Raw genomic sequence first — 15,178 nt, forward strand, 5'->3', positions numbered from 1 at the left:
ATTGGCTTTTGCTACAAAAAGGAATGATCTATTTATTTTCCTTTCACTCAAATTTGAGACAAGTGTCATCACTTTGTCGGCATCTGATACTAAATTTTGGGCGAACTCTCCAAGAAAGTATGAACGAATATTTGAACATTGGACAACGGACTAACAAATGCTCTACATCTTCTCTCTCACGAATATTATAAATAGGACAATTCGACATACAATTCAATTTTGTGCCTCTATTATCAACATAGGGACCAGTACATAAATACATCATGTAATAATTGCCATTCGTAATTAAGTGACACAACGAACTTTGACAATGGGCATTTGGAATTCAAGCTGTTCTACTATCTCAAAATTGGTTTTAATTTTCTATAGTAGGGGCAATTCATAGAGTAGAGTGCTGCTTCTACATTTTCAGCATACAAACTATCTGCGTGATTTTCCAACAAAATTCCCTCAAAAACTTTCAACTTCTGAGAGAGGTCAACCCTATCTCCCCATGTGATTACAATACCTTAATCGCCGCACTTCTTATGAAGAGAACATCCCGAGGCTCCATGTATATTGTTCTTTTCCAATGAACAATACAACCACACCGAGAAACCGAGTTTAGGGTACCTACTTCTAGTAAGTACATCTGTAGGACTCTTAGAAGAAATCCAAAAGCTCTTTTGAATACAGTGTGACCTCAACCTACCCAACTCCAAACTTACTGTCCAACTCAGTAATGTGACATTCAACAGAAGAACACGTTTAAAAAACAAAACTGTGCCTTCTCCAAAAATGTCAACACAACCGGGACTCCAAATTTCAGAGCCATAACGAATTGAAGGAAGCACTACTGCATTGTAGAGTTTCATCTTGGCATCCCATGCGTCAGATTTAGCTCTGAAGAATCTGAATGATTGACTCCTCAGCAATTCTCTCCTTTCTAATTGAACATTCACAAAATTTCCGGAAGCAACCTAAAGGTGCGTCCACACATGCCGTACCGAACCTCGAACCAAGCAGAAAACCGTGCATTCCACCGAATATCGCGCCTTTTATAGTATGTGTAAAATAAGTTGAGACTTGGCCCTCCATCTGAAGAAATTACAAGGTTGCCAATTCGTGTAAAATTGCAACTTTCTCAAATTTCCAATTCAAAGTCGGAATTGGATGTAAATTTTTTTTTTTTTTTAATCACATTACTATTGCTATCTAGTCTTGAGACTAATGAGCAAATTTTATCAAACCTAATTTACTAATTGTATATAATATGGACTACAGTGAAACTCTCTTTAGAATTTCTTACTGCTACCTACTAATAATTATTATGTACATCTATTAACTGTACTACTTAAGCTAGATTTCACTCAATCACTGCTCTGCTTTTTCACTAGACACCACTTTCACTGCACACCAATTCAAATGGTTTCCTTCTTTTCAGTCTCCGCACCAACCCTCCGTTGTCTAGCAGCTGGATTGCTTCGACGTTCGTGTGTTGGTGGAGCCGTTCTTCATGACTTTCTGCATACCTTTGAATCTCACAGGATACCATGTTGACTCCCAGGTCCCTATGGATGTCGCTGTTCCGCACATACCAGGGAGCATCAACGATGTTTCGGAGCACCTTGTTCTGGAATCTTTGTATGATGGTGACGTTGCTCTGTTTGGTGCAGCCCCATAGTTGTATTCCATAGGTCCAAACAGGTTTGAAGATCTGCTTGTAGAGGAGCAATTTGTTTGGTATTGAAAGTGATGAGTTTCTTCCAATAAGCCAGTAGAATTTCTTGTATTTTATGTTCAGTTCTTCTTTTTTCTTTTGGACATGCTCTTTCCAGCGAAGCTTAGCATCAAGAGTCATACCTAGGTATTTAGCTTGATTTTCATGTGGTATATTAATTCCATTGATGTTGATTGGAAGGTACACAGCTCTCTTGTTGGTGAAGTTAACATGAATCGACTTTCCTCATTGAGCTTCATTCTCCACTTTTTGGTCCAGTCTTGTATCTTGTTGACAGATCTCTGAAGCTTCGCTGTTGCAATACCAACATCACTGTCTACTGCTAGTAGGGCGGTGTCATCTGCGAACGTGGCTGTGGTATTCTCCTCCAAATTAGGGATATCACTAGTGAAGAGAAGATAAAGGACTGGTCCTAAAACACTTCCTTGCGGAACTCCTGCTTTTATCTCTCTTAGATCAGAATATGAATCTTCATATTTGACTCTAAAGTACCTTCCTGTCAAATATGATTGCAATATTTCTGTAAATTGCTTAGGAAGCATTTTCTTCAGTTTATAAAGAAGTCCCTCATGCCATACTTTGTCAAAAGCTTGCCCTATGTCGAGAAAAACTGCTGAACAAACCTTTTTTTCTTCCAAGCTCTTCTCTATTATATTAACTATCCTATGTACTTGATCAATTGTGGAGTGTTTTTTTCTGAAACCAAATTGATGATTAGGAATTAATTGCTTTCTCTCAATTATTGGCTTGAGTCTACTCAATAATATCCTCTCAAACAACTTTGATAACACAGGTAACAATGAAATTGGTCTGTATGAAGCTACTTCATGTGGTTCTTTTCCTGGCTTGAGTAACATTATAACTTCAGCTACTTTCCAGACTCCTGGTACAAATCTGAGTCTGAATGAAGCATTCAGGATGTTTGTTAGCTTGATGAGTGCTTTCCTTGGTAGATGCTTCAGGACTAAGCCAGTTATCAGGTCAAATCCTGGAGTTTTCTTAGCATTCATAAGTTTTATTTCCTTTCTCACTTCTTCTACTGAGACATTCATTAGTTCTTGATTTTCCTGCATGATGTTACCTTCAATTTCTAGATCTTCTTGAGCTGCAACGTTTGGCTGGAAGACATTCACAAGATGATCAGCAAATGCCTGTGCCTTTTCTTCATTATTCTTGGCCCATTGTCTATTCAGTTTCCTAATAGGGGGAACTTGTTGGATGTAAATAAATAAATTTTATTAACTCAAGAATTTGGTTCAAACATAGAGTATTGTCAATAAAAAGATTAAAAAATAATAATTACATTGTTAGACATAGAACAATATCAATCAATTAATTATTTTCAGTTACAGTTTCAAGTTATTGTTTACTTAATTTCAGTTCAGTCTTACAGTTTTAGAAACATCACATTTTTATTAAATCTCTAGTCAAGATCAACAGTTGGGTGTCACAAAACAAAGTCAACAGCTAAAATAATATTGTAAACAGACAATACAGACAGAAAACAAAACACAGCAAACAAGAAACATACATTCAGAAAACATCCATATCACAGTTCAAATCAAGAATCACAGCCTACATGTCAAACTCAGTTTCATTCAAGAACTCAGCAATAGAGTAGAAAGGTTTCTTCTCAAACCACCTTTGAAGTCTACACTTATATTCATTGAAAGGAGCTATTATTCTTACATGGAGAGGTAAACTATTATGTAATTTTATACCAACCACAAGCCAGTGGTCTTGTGTCTTTTTCAGTCTACACCGAAGGAGATTAATAATATGACTAGATCTTACATTAAAGCTGTGCAAAGAGCCACGTTCATCATAGTTTGATATGGTTTTCTTAACATGTAATAGAACAGTTAATATGTACACGCTGTAAACAGTTAATAATTTCAATTGGATATAGAAAGGTCGACAAGATTCTCTGGGACTTTTTCCTAACATAGCTCTAAGAGCTCGCTTTTGACACAAAAGTATATTTTTTACTGAGGGAGCATTACCCCATAGTTTAAGGCCATATTTATTCTATATGACATTGAAACAGAGCCAAGAACACAGTTCTCAATTTATTTACAGGAATTGTGTCTCTTAAGTTTCCGGAGAGCAAAAGTGACTGTAGACAGTTAATTACAAACACCGTCCACATAGGATTTCCAGTCCAGTCGCGCGTCAAGATGGATCCCAAAAAGTTTAACTGATGATACAGGATTTGTAAGTCCACCCCTTAGACCACAGACAATACGTTGAGTCTTATTTTCATTGAGGAGCAGTCCATTTTCAGAAAACCAGGCTGCTGTTTGTTGGAAGGACTCATTTTCAATCTGCAGATCAGCATGACTCGAGACTAGCTTAGTGTCATCAGCGTAGAGTACTGTTCTGCATGGGACACTTGATGACAGGTCATTAATCATACAGAGGAAGAGAAAAGGCCCCAAGACAGATCCCTGCGGAACGCCGAATTCAACTGCCCTTGTATCAGATGTTGTGTTGCTGCAGCATACGAACTGTTGTCTACCACTTAGATATACAGAGTGATTCTTAATTATGGTAAAATAATTTAATACGAGATAGTAGAGGTAAAAATAAGAAAAAAGTTCTAATAAACATATATCCATAAAAGCTTCATTAGCGAGCTATACAGAGTGAAAGATTTCGCCCGGAATTCAGTTCCTCTGGTGAAATACACCGGTGCTGAATTGTTTGGGGACTAGTTTTTGAAAAACTTATGCTGGATTCATATGGAAAAATATCTGCAAAATTGAATAAAACTAGTCTGGAAGCTGTAGTGTGAGTAGTTTTTGAGAAAAAAGTTGAAATATGCAAAAAATCTAACTGGAAAAACACAGACTTCTACGTTTGATGCCCAATAACTTTCTTCAATTACGAGTAAACAAATAATTTTTCACAATAAAATTGTAGAGAATTTAATTCTGAAAAGAATTATGTAAGCTGTGTAAACTAAATTTAAATAAAAGTTGAATAAAATGTATTCTTATGTAGTACATTACACCACAAAAATTTGCTGTTTTATGAGGAGAGAACTAATAACTCATAAGTTGTACAAGAGCATATGTTTCATTTAAAAATCAGCTGTTAAACATTCGCCGTACCATACTCGGAACCGTTCACCGTGTCGCTCGCCTGTTTCAACAGTTCGCCGTACCGCACTCTGAACGCTGAAGTTTTCAGCCAATGAGAGCCCTTGTAGTCCAGTCAATATAGACATAAAAAAGGAGGTGCAATATTGAAGTTCTGATTTTTTGTATATTATTTGGATACATGAGAGAAATCCAGAACCAATTTCTTCATGCAAAATTTTCTTGTGCTAGATACAAGGTGGCCCAAAAATCTCGTATTTTCGGTTCATTTTCCAGTTTTCAGCTACTTCCGCCAAATCCGTTAATCGGACAGAAAAATTTGCTCTCGCTTTTTTTTACATTGAAAAATTCTAAATAAAATTAGATCATTCGGAAATATCTATCTCTAATGAGAACTGAATTATGATTATCAAAAATGAGTGAAATTTAAAGAAAAAATCAATTTTGAAGAATTTCAGTTTTTAATCAACAATATCTTCCGATTTTTACCATTTACATGTGAAATTCAAAATCCCTCTGAGCGTTTTTTGTGCTCTACAATCTGAGATCAGGTAGAGCGCTCTATCTCATATATATTTCCATGTACACCTGACATCAATGCTCCTTGTATTGTGAAAAACACCTAATTTTTAGCTTCAACCATCATCACCAACTAAATTGTCGTCACATTGATATTTCGCACAATCATATAAGCTCATGAGAATATGTTCTAAGAGAACCCCCGTTAGATGCACTTCATTTCAGTATTCCCTAGAGGAGAAGCTCGCATAAGGACACCTCAAGGATCAATATTTCAAACACTCATAGCTTTTGCAACAATGCTCGGATCTCATCGTTCTAAACTTCTACACTACATTTGTTAAAGCTTAAAAATTTTCTGAAGCTAACTTAAAATTACTATAGTGAGGTCCACGTTATAATGGCAGTGAAGAAAGATAGGAGAAAAACGTTGCCAAGTCTCACCATTTTGCCACTGACTGTACACATCTGTTACTCAATTCATCCCATTAAATTTAATCTAATAATAATATTATTTCCTTGATAAAATAATCAATTTGATGTCAAATTAATAAATAAAATATATTTTTTCATAATTTGATTCAAAAATTTGCTTTTATAACTGAGATCAGATTTTTATTTTTCTACAAACCTGGAATAGCGGCTAATTTAAAAAGCTGTGATACAACAGTCTGAATTTCAAAACAACAGAAATTAAGTTATTTGGTACGTATTCTATTCCAATTTCTTTTAAAAATGATAGAAAAATAGAAATCCTTTTTAAAATAAGTAATTTCAATGGAAATAATTCTAAAATAACCTTCCAATATTATCTATACCGGTACGAGTAGGTCTAACCTAAACGTGTAGGCTAACTGAAGCATGGATGAAGTCTAGGATGGTTAGTTATCAACTTTTAAAATGTCATTTCAGGTATTTTAATTTGTGTTTCTCATACGGTAATGTTTAAAAATTATTTCATTGTTTCAAAAATACATTTTAGGCTATATCAATTACACGACTTGTGTACTCAAGTATTTTGATAAAATGAAGAAAAAAATGGCGGCTGAGAATTTTTTGTACAGTTACTGTCAAAAGTAAATATAAAATAATCTGGCATAGACAACATTGCAAAGCGAGAGAGAGATAGTGCTATAGTGAGGTCCACGTTATAATGACAGTATTTGATCAACTTTGGTTTTGCTATCCTTGTCTATCTTTCGACAAAGCCGGTGGTACTATCCTTTTCTAGGTCCACAACGGTACCAATTATGTTTTTGAGAGTGTTGAAATATGATTAATTAATGCAGAGAATCACCATTGCTATTCTTCTATCTTTATTCACTGTCATTATAACGTGGACCTCACTATATCTGTTTTGTTGTATGATAGAAAAGGACAGCAACAGTATTGTCAATCGTACACTGCCATTATAATGTGAACCTCACTATAGTAATTATTGAAAAAATAGCTCTTACCTGATATTCTTTTGGCGTGAATGACTTTGTGTAAACATTGTCAATAAAATGATATGCCATCTAATTAATAACCTGGAAAAAAGAAGCTCTGTTTTATAACAGTAAAATAAATATATAATCATATGAATTTATTTATTGATATACATATTCATACTGTAAAAAGGCTCACAGACAATACCATGAAGAGCCTTTTTTACACAATTAATAGATAACCATACATCATAATAAAGAAAACTTGAAAGATGAAAAATATTATGAAAAAATTATAGAAGAGAATAAGATAAAGAGTAAATCAAAAATTGAAATAATAATAATAATAAAAATTAATAATAAAGATAAAGAAAACAAAAAGAGTTTCAGCCAGAGCTCATAACATTTCATGACTCAAACGAGCTACAAGATAAATTCATTTCACAATTTTTCTTAAAGACAATGAGGATTAACACTAATAATTAATGAGTTCGAAAACGGATTTTATTATATTTTATTTGTAGATTCTAAGAATCTTGTAGATTTTTATATTGTTTTCATTAATTCAAAAGTACCCCATATAAGTGAAGTGTTTTTAATGAAATAGGCCTAATATGAATAAGGTATTTTAAAGCATATTTTTGTGCACGCCCTTTAAACATTTTTCGATTTCATTTATATACAATGCAAATGACACTAATGTTATAACATTGGTAGATAAAATAATAAGGTATTGCTTGTGCTATTTTTCTTCCAAAATTATAGGTGACAAAGTCTAAGATAAGGTTAGAATTTCACGTGTGCAATATTTATAAAATTATAGTTTAAAATAAACATGAAAACTATAAATTTTGGATTCAGATTGCTTGAATAAATAAATAATTGAAAAATTAACAAATTTTAAACAAATATAGAAATTAATGTTTTTAAATTATAAATTCAACATATATCTGTATATGATACTCATGAAGATGATAGAAAGTTATTAATCCTCAAATTAAGTTGATTATTTGCTTATGGCTACACAACCTATAAGTTTATTTATTTAAAATAAATTGGTAAAATTAAGACCAAGAAATATATGAATAATAATAACTTATTTTTGATTTCAAATTCAAATTTATTCATTCCTTGTAAAATATTACAATAATAATCAAATTTACATGTTCAATCTATAAATACAAAAAATTAAAGTAGGCTAGGCTACAAGAGAATGTAAAGCTCACAAGACATGAGTCCGTTCGTGAGCTTAATTAAGAAATATATTAACTTTTATAACTAGAAAGTAAAATATAACGAGAATAAAAAAAAACAATGATTCAACAAAAGTTATTGAGTTATTATTGAAAGTGAACTATATCAAATAATTTTACCACTCAAATTGTATGAAAATAACAGTTAGGCTAAGCTGCGTTTACACCAAAGTTATAACAAAAATGTATATAATTATTCCATATAGATTCTATTAGATTGAATATAACTTATCATACACATGATGAACAAATATGTTTGTCAAGTTCCGTTCAATCTAATAGAATATATAAGGATTAAGTTATTAACAAAATGTTTATTTTTCCGTCCTTATAGATTCTATTAGATTAAACGGAGCTTGATCAGTGTTGAGGTTGAGTAAGTATTCAAGTTGACAAACACATATATGCACATCATTTGTATGATGAGTTATTTTCAATCTAATGGAATCTATAAGGACGGAAAAATAAACATTTTGTTAATAACTTTGGTGTAAACGCAGCTTTAATATCTTTAGCAACACTTTATACTTGCCATGAAAATTGAATTAAAAATATCTATTTTGACCAACTATTTTAGACATATAGCTCTTTTATCTCTGTTGAATATCACAATATTAATGATTTGAAGTATAATAGTTTTAAATTGAACAATAATAATTGATCCCGAACAAATACAGCTTCATATATAAATATTATCTAAAAATTAAAGAAGTATACATAACCTACAAATTAGAATATATAAATCTCACTGCCTTCTTGATTAAATACCACATATCAAATTATATCGTCTGTACACAGCAAAGATTCAAAAATGTTAATTGCTGTTATTAATATTAGACGACTTTTTAACTATTTGAAAGTTGTAGTAATTTATTAATATTATTATTGAGTTGCTTTACAGATAAGAGGAGAATCTTCTACTTTGTGCTTGCTTGTTAAATTATGTGAAATTCAAAACTTTGAAACTGGATTCACTATTCCACTTTTGTGGCATCCATAGAAAGTTAAAAACTATTATTGAGTTGCTTCACAGGGAAGAGGAGAATCTTCTACTTTGTGGTTGCTTGTTAAATTATGTGAAATTCAAAACTTTGAAACTGGATTCACTATTCCACTTTGGTAGCATCCATGAAAAGTTAAAAACTGACCATTTTTTTGTGAGTGGTGCTTTTGAGGGCTGGCGGAACTCCAGCTATCCCCAATACGGGGTCGTAGCAAACCTCCAGCCTGGAAAATCTGCACAACGAAAAGAAAAATTAGACAAATTGGGCTATTTCGTCAAACTGGGACGACGACAAACTAAGTCTTTTTCGATCACGCACTCGGCAAGCTTGGTTTACTCGAGGAAATCCACCACCCCCGGCCGAAAAATTGTATTGATCAAATGTTGACAACGTTTTCCAACTCGTCGAAAGTAGCATATTTCTACGGAGCTGTAGATGATTATTTTGTCAATGAGTTCAAAATCATATTATTGGTTGAATATTATGAAAAAATATTATTATTAAACGGAAATCCAAATTAAATGCTGTAATTCACCCCGAAGACTCCTGCTACTGCAAATATTGACAAAAGGGTAAACAACTAGATGGAAATTCGATGAGCATCACTATTCAAAAAATATTTGTCAGCCCGGGAATCGAACCCTGATCCTCCCAATTGCTGGTCAAGAATGCTTAACCTTGCACCAAACCGACAATCTCTGGATAGCAGCGCTCATCTTATACTAATCCATAGTGGCCAGCCAGGCTACAGATGGAAATTACTGAGATATTGCAATTATTCAAATGCTGATGAATTAATTATTATTATTATCAAACGAAAATCCAAATTAAATGCTGTAATTCACCCCAAATACTTCTGCTACTGCAAATATTGACAACAGGGTGAAGAGCTACTGTTGTAACTAAATGTAGATATTTCTGGTTTCTGATACAGTACTTCCAATAGAATTCACTCAAAAAGTTGAATAATTCAACATTACCTTGAATTACCTTCCTCTTCACCAATACCAGCAATGCTGGATGGGTTGCATCAAGAGTTTAAAATATATAACTTTTCACATTTATCACATTTGCAACTATCGAGATGGCAGTACATGTCAGACAAGGCCAACCAAGTCATTACGAAAAAAATCCTGAATGGAATAAAACTGATTTCTTCTAAGCCAACACTTGAGTCTCATTTTGATCAAAATCTTCAAATCCCCTGGCAGCCTATTGAAGATCCGCAAGGCCAATGCAGGAAATGCATCTTGAGACTTTGAAAAGTGACAGTATGGCACATCTATGAGACCTTGACTTCTAGTGTTGTGACCATGAAAGTCACTCCTCGTGTTGAACTTGTCAAGATATGCTCGCACATACACAGCACACAAGGAAATTTAATGACTGTAGATGGTCATTACACCAGTGGATTGGAAGAGAGGTCGACAATGATCCAGAAATCCAATAAAGGTAATAATGCGGATGGCCTTTTTTTGCAGCTTGAAGACATCTTCACATGTAGAAGCATGACCCCACAGCAGCTGTCCATAGCTCAGGATGCTATGAAAAAGCGCATGGTACACTACCAGCAAGTAGGGCCTGCTCACCAACTGCATCAACTTCCTAAGCAAATAGGTGACTCATGACAACCTCTCACAGATGCCCTCAATATGGCACTCCCAGGTGAGCTTTGGATCAATGGTGAATCCAAGGAGAGACACACTGTGAGCATTGATGGCCTGACTGCGACTCAGTGTACAGACCAATCTTTGTGTCTTTTCCACATTCAGTAGCAGCTTATTTGCTTCCAACCACCCTCCAGCAGCATTAAACAGCAAATCAGCCTCCTGCTGTACCTGGGCCAGATTTGGGCCAGAAGAAATCAATGTGGTATTGTCAGCAAACTTCAGTGCCCTCCCCTCAAGATCAAGGTCATTGATTGCAATCAAGAATAATACAGGTCCCAGAACCGAGCCCTGACGGACACCATGATTTATGGACAGAGCCCTTGAATTTGCACCTCCAATGGATATGACCTCTCTTTGATCATTCAAGTACGAATTGAGAGCCCAAAGAACAGCACTACCCACACCATATTGCTCAATCTTGCCAATCACTATTTCATGAGATACACAGTCAAATGCTTTACTCAGGTTGCATAATGTCAGAAACAGGCAGTTGGTTCCCTCTAAAGCTTCCTGAATCATCTCGACAAGCTCAGAAACTGCTGTCACGATCGACCTATTCTTTCTGAAACCATGTTGCAGATCAGAAAAGAGCTCATTAGTCTCGAAGAACTCCACCAGCTGCATCTTCATTGCCATCTCAAATATCTTGGCAAACACTGGAATGACAGATATAGGTGTGTAGCTATTCATGGTGCAAGGATCTCCTTTCTTATAGATAGGTACTGTGTGTATGTGCAGTTTTCAACAGATCAGGGAAAATTCCAGCCCTCAAATACTTGTTTATAATCTCACACAAAGGGCGGGCAATGACATCAATAATGGCTTTCAACATGAGAGTAGTCATTCCATAGATATCCTGGCTGTTTGAAGTTTTTAAGTTGGACACAATTTTTATGATGTTGGATGGTGTCACTTCCTGCCAATGAAGTTTTCTCACTCTTCTTGACTTCACACTACCTACTGGATTCTCATTTGTAGTTGTTATAGCTGAGACAATCTGTTCAATATTCTGCAGAAGAAATTCGTTGAACTCATCAGGACTAGCCTCACAAGCAACTCCAGATGCTCTAAAGGGACCCCTGCTTTTGTTTATCAGATTCCATGCGGCTTTACAGGGGTTTGGTGCATTTGCAATCTCCTCAACATTGGCACACTTTTTGGCTTCATTGATCTTGCATTAATATGACCTAGAAAAGTTGGAGTAGAACCTAGTTGGATCTAGAAAAGGATAGTACCACCGACTTTGTCGAATGATAGACAAGGATAGCAAAAGCAAAGTTGATGAAATACTGTCATTATAACGTGGACCTCACTATAGAGTACCTAGTTTATTATTTTACTTAGCATACTGGTACGGCAGATACACAACACACATAAGTCTCATACACAATCATAAGTCTCAAATTCCTACATATACGCAATATAGCCTATGTCCAATTTCTTTGAGATGTTGTGTAAAGTGTGGTCAGCAGAACATGAGTTTTTCTGGTATTCGCTAGTCCATTTCAGTGTTGACCAATATGCACCATTTGGATGCCTAGGTACCTATAGCATAGTTGGATTTATTTTATAATAATTTTCCCTACCTTAACCTACAGTGATAAACTTATTTATATACCGCTACTGCTATTATTGGTTTAATTTCGTGATTTTCTAAAATAGTTCATAATTTACTAAAACTAATTATAACTCCTATAATGAACACTATAGTTTTGTCCAAGTTATAATGGCAGTGGATAAAGATAGAAGAATTGATAGTGATGCCAATTCTCTGCATTGATTAATTATATTTCTACACCATCAAAAACATAATTGTCATCATTGTGGACCTAGAAAAGGATAGTACCACCGGCTTTGTCGAATGATAGACAAGGATAGCAAAACCGAAGTTGATCAAATACTGTCATTATAACGTGGACCGCACTATAGGCCTACTTACTTTTCAGCCTTTCTAATGTTACTACTTGTTTCTGTTGAAAGAAGCAGTGGGTTCATCTTCTACCACTTTGGAGAAACTTTGGGGCATAAAGGTGTTGGATTTCTTGTTAGGAAGGATTTGAAGATGAAAATTGTGGAGTTTAAGGGCATATCTGAAAGAATTGCAGTGTTGAAGTTAAGAGCTCAGGGGAAAATACTATACATTCACCAAGTGTATGCACCTACGTCAATGGCCGAGGAAGCAGAGATCAAGTCTTTCTACAGTTCACTTACTGCAGCTATAAACGAGGAAAGAAGAAATTGGAAGAATATATTATTGATTCTTGGTGACTTCAACAGCCAAGTGGGAAAACAAGAGGAAGGAGAGAGATTTATATTTGGTGAATATGGCTATGGGACAAGGAACGAGGCAGGACAAAAGCTGGTGGATTTCTGTCAAGAACAAGGATTAAGAATAGTCAATACATTTAAGAAGTGAGCCGGTAGGAAATGGACTTGGATTTCACCCAATCAATTGTATAAAAATGAAATTGATTATGTGCTGTCGGGACACAATGGAATTGTAAAACAGTTCGAGATTACAGGGAGTCTGAAATTCGTTACAGATCACAGACTTATAACCATCGAGTTGACAAAAGAATGCGTCAATAGGAGACCAAGGCAAGCTTGGAATGAACAATATATAGGGAGAAATATTTTCAAAGCAAATGAACAGAGACAATTTGAAACAGAATTACAAAATTGGTGTGAACAAAGGGATGAAGGTCTGCAAGAAAGCTACAATAGATTGGAAACTATCATTAAAAACTTTTTTGTACCTGAAATCAATATAAAAGTGAGGAAAATATCTAATGAAACAAGAGAATTGATTTTAAAAAGGGAAAGAATGAAAAAGAGAAAGAACAAAAGTATCCAAGAAAAAATTGAATTTGATATGCTTTGTAAATTAACAATATACAGTATTAGGAAGGATATTATGACATTTGAAGACAGACTGATAAAAAAGGTACTAGACAATAACGGATCATTGAAAAAATTAAGAAGACAGTTATTTGATGGCAGAGAATGGAAAGTTGGAGTGAAGGATAGACACGGCAAAATAGTGAGAGATAGGAAGGGTATAAGTAAAAATGTTACAGATTTCTTCAGAAATCTGTATCGGGGCACGTCTGAGGGCGCTGATGCTGTATTTAATCTGGCTGTTGAGCAGAGAGATGTATGACTAATTCAAGATAGCGACCTCAAGGCAGTGGTGACTTTGAAGAGTAACACTATGGCAGGAAACGATAGGATAACAAACGAGATGCTGAAAAAGGTGTGCTCTATCTCTTCAGAGACTGTACTCAGGTTGTTTAATAGAATAATCAATGAGCGGTCAGTTCCATTGCAGTGGAAAACATCAGATATAATCTTGTTGTTCAAAAAGGGTGATCAGTATGATATCAATAATTTTCGGCCTATAAGCATATCTTCTTGTTTTGGAAAATTCTTCATGAAAATTCTGCAATATCGTTTACAACCAATCATGAATGAAAGCCAGCCGGTTGAACAGGCGGGATTTCGAAGTGGGTTCTCAACAGTCAACCATCTTCAAGCAGTCAGTCAGCTCATAGAAAAGTGTGAAGAATTCAATATAGGAGTTTCCTTAGCCTTTATTGATTACAAAAAGGCTTTTGATAGTTTAAAACATTCATTCCTCTTCGCGTCTCTTGAAATGATTCCAGCAGCCTTCTTGAATTTGATTGAGGACGTATATTGCAATAGTACAGCACGAGTAGTATCAGATTCACTGGGAAAAGTCTTCAGCGTGCAGAAAGGGGTAAGGCAGGGTGACCCGCTATCTCCGTCTCTCTTCAATGCCACTTTACAAAAAAATTTCGAGAATCTGAAATGGGATAGGTATGGTTTACGTATCCAAGGAGAGTATCTGAGCCACTTATGTTTCGCTGACGACATTGTTCTGATTCCGAAATCCCCATTGGAACTGAAATATATGATAAGCAGTCTGGCAGCAGAAAGTGAGAAAGCTGGCCTTATCATAAATTCAGGGAAAACCCATCTTATGACTAATAGGGAAAGAGTAGACATAGCATTGGATTGCTGTTTATTGAATTGGTCAGGAGAGATTATTTACCTGGGTCAACTGATTACATTTACAGACAGAACGGATAAAGAAGTGAAACGTAGGTGTGGTATTGCATGGAGTAAGTTCTGGTCATTAAAATGTATACTCAAGAATAAAGAGATCAATATTGGGAAGAAGATAAAAATATTGAAATCCTGTGTCTTTCCCGCGCTTGTTTATGGATGCCAAACCTGGGCTTTGAAGAAATGAGTATTAAGAAAAATAGCATCAAATCAAATGGCGATGGAGAGGAGTGTACTAAACATCAGAAGATTGGATAGAATTAAAAACACATCCATAAAAGAAAAAACAATAGCGGAAGATTTGCTGAGGACAGAAAGAACCCAAAGTGGAAGTGGGCCGGACATATTGCTAGATTGGAAGATGGCAGATGGACGAAGACTCTAACCGTGTGGAAGCC

At 35.0% G+C, this 15,178-nt stretch overlaps 1 protein-coding gene across 1 annotated transcript in view; it reads right to left on the reverse strand.

The window, feature by feature from the left end:
- Window positions 1-8,732, reverse strand: part of LOC111055293 (endoribonuclease Dcr-1) — an 81,655-nt gene extending 72,923 nt beyond the window's left edge. Inside the window, 2 exon segments of the mRNA XM_039432380.1 lie at window positions 6,798-6,869; window positions 8,553-8,732. Coding sequence (XP_039288314.1) covers window positions 6,798-6,857 — 60 coding nt within the window. The 5' untranslated portion in view covers window positions 6,858-6,869; window positions 8,553-8,732.
- Between the last annotated feature and the right edge of the window lie 6,446 nt (window positions 8,733-15,178).

The sequence above is a fragment of the Nilaparvata lugens genome, chromosome 7, assembly GCF_014356525.2.
Source record: "Nilaparvata lugens isolate BPH chromosome 7, ASM1435652v1, whole genome shotgun sequence".
NCBI classification, from domain to species: domain Eukaryota; kingdom Metazoa; phylum Arthropoda; class Insecta; order Hemiptera; family Delphacidae; genus Nilaparvata; species Nilaparvata lugens.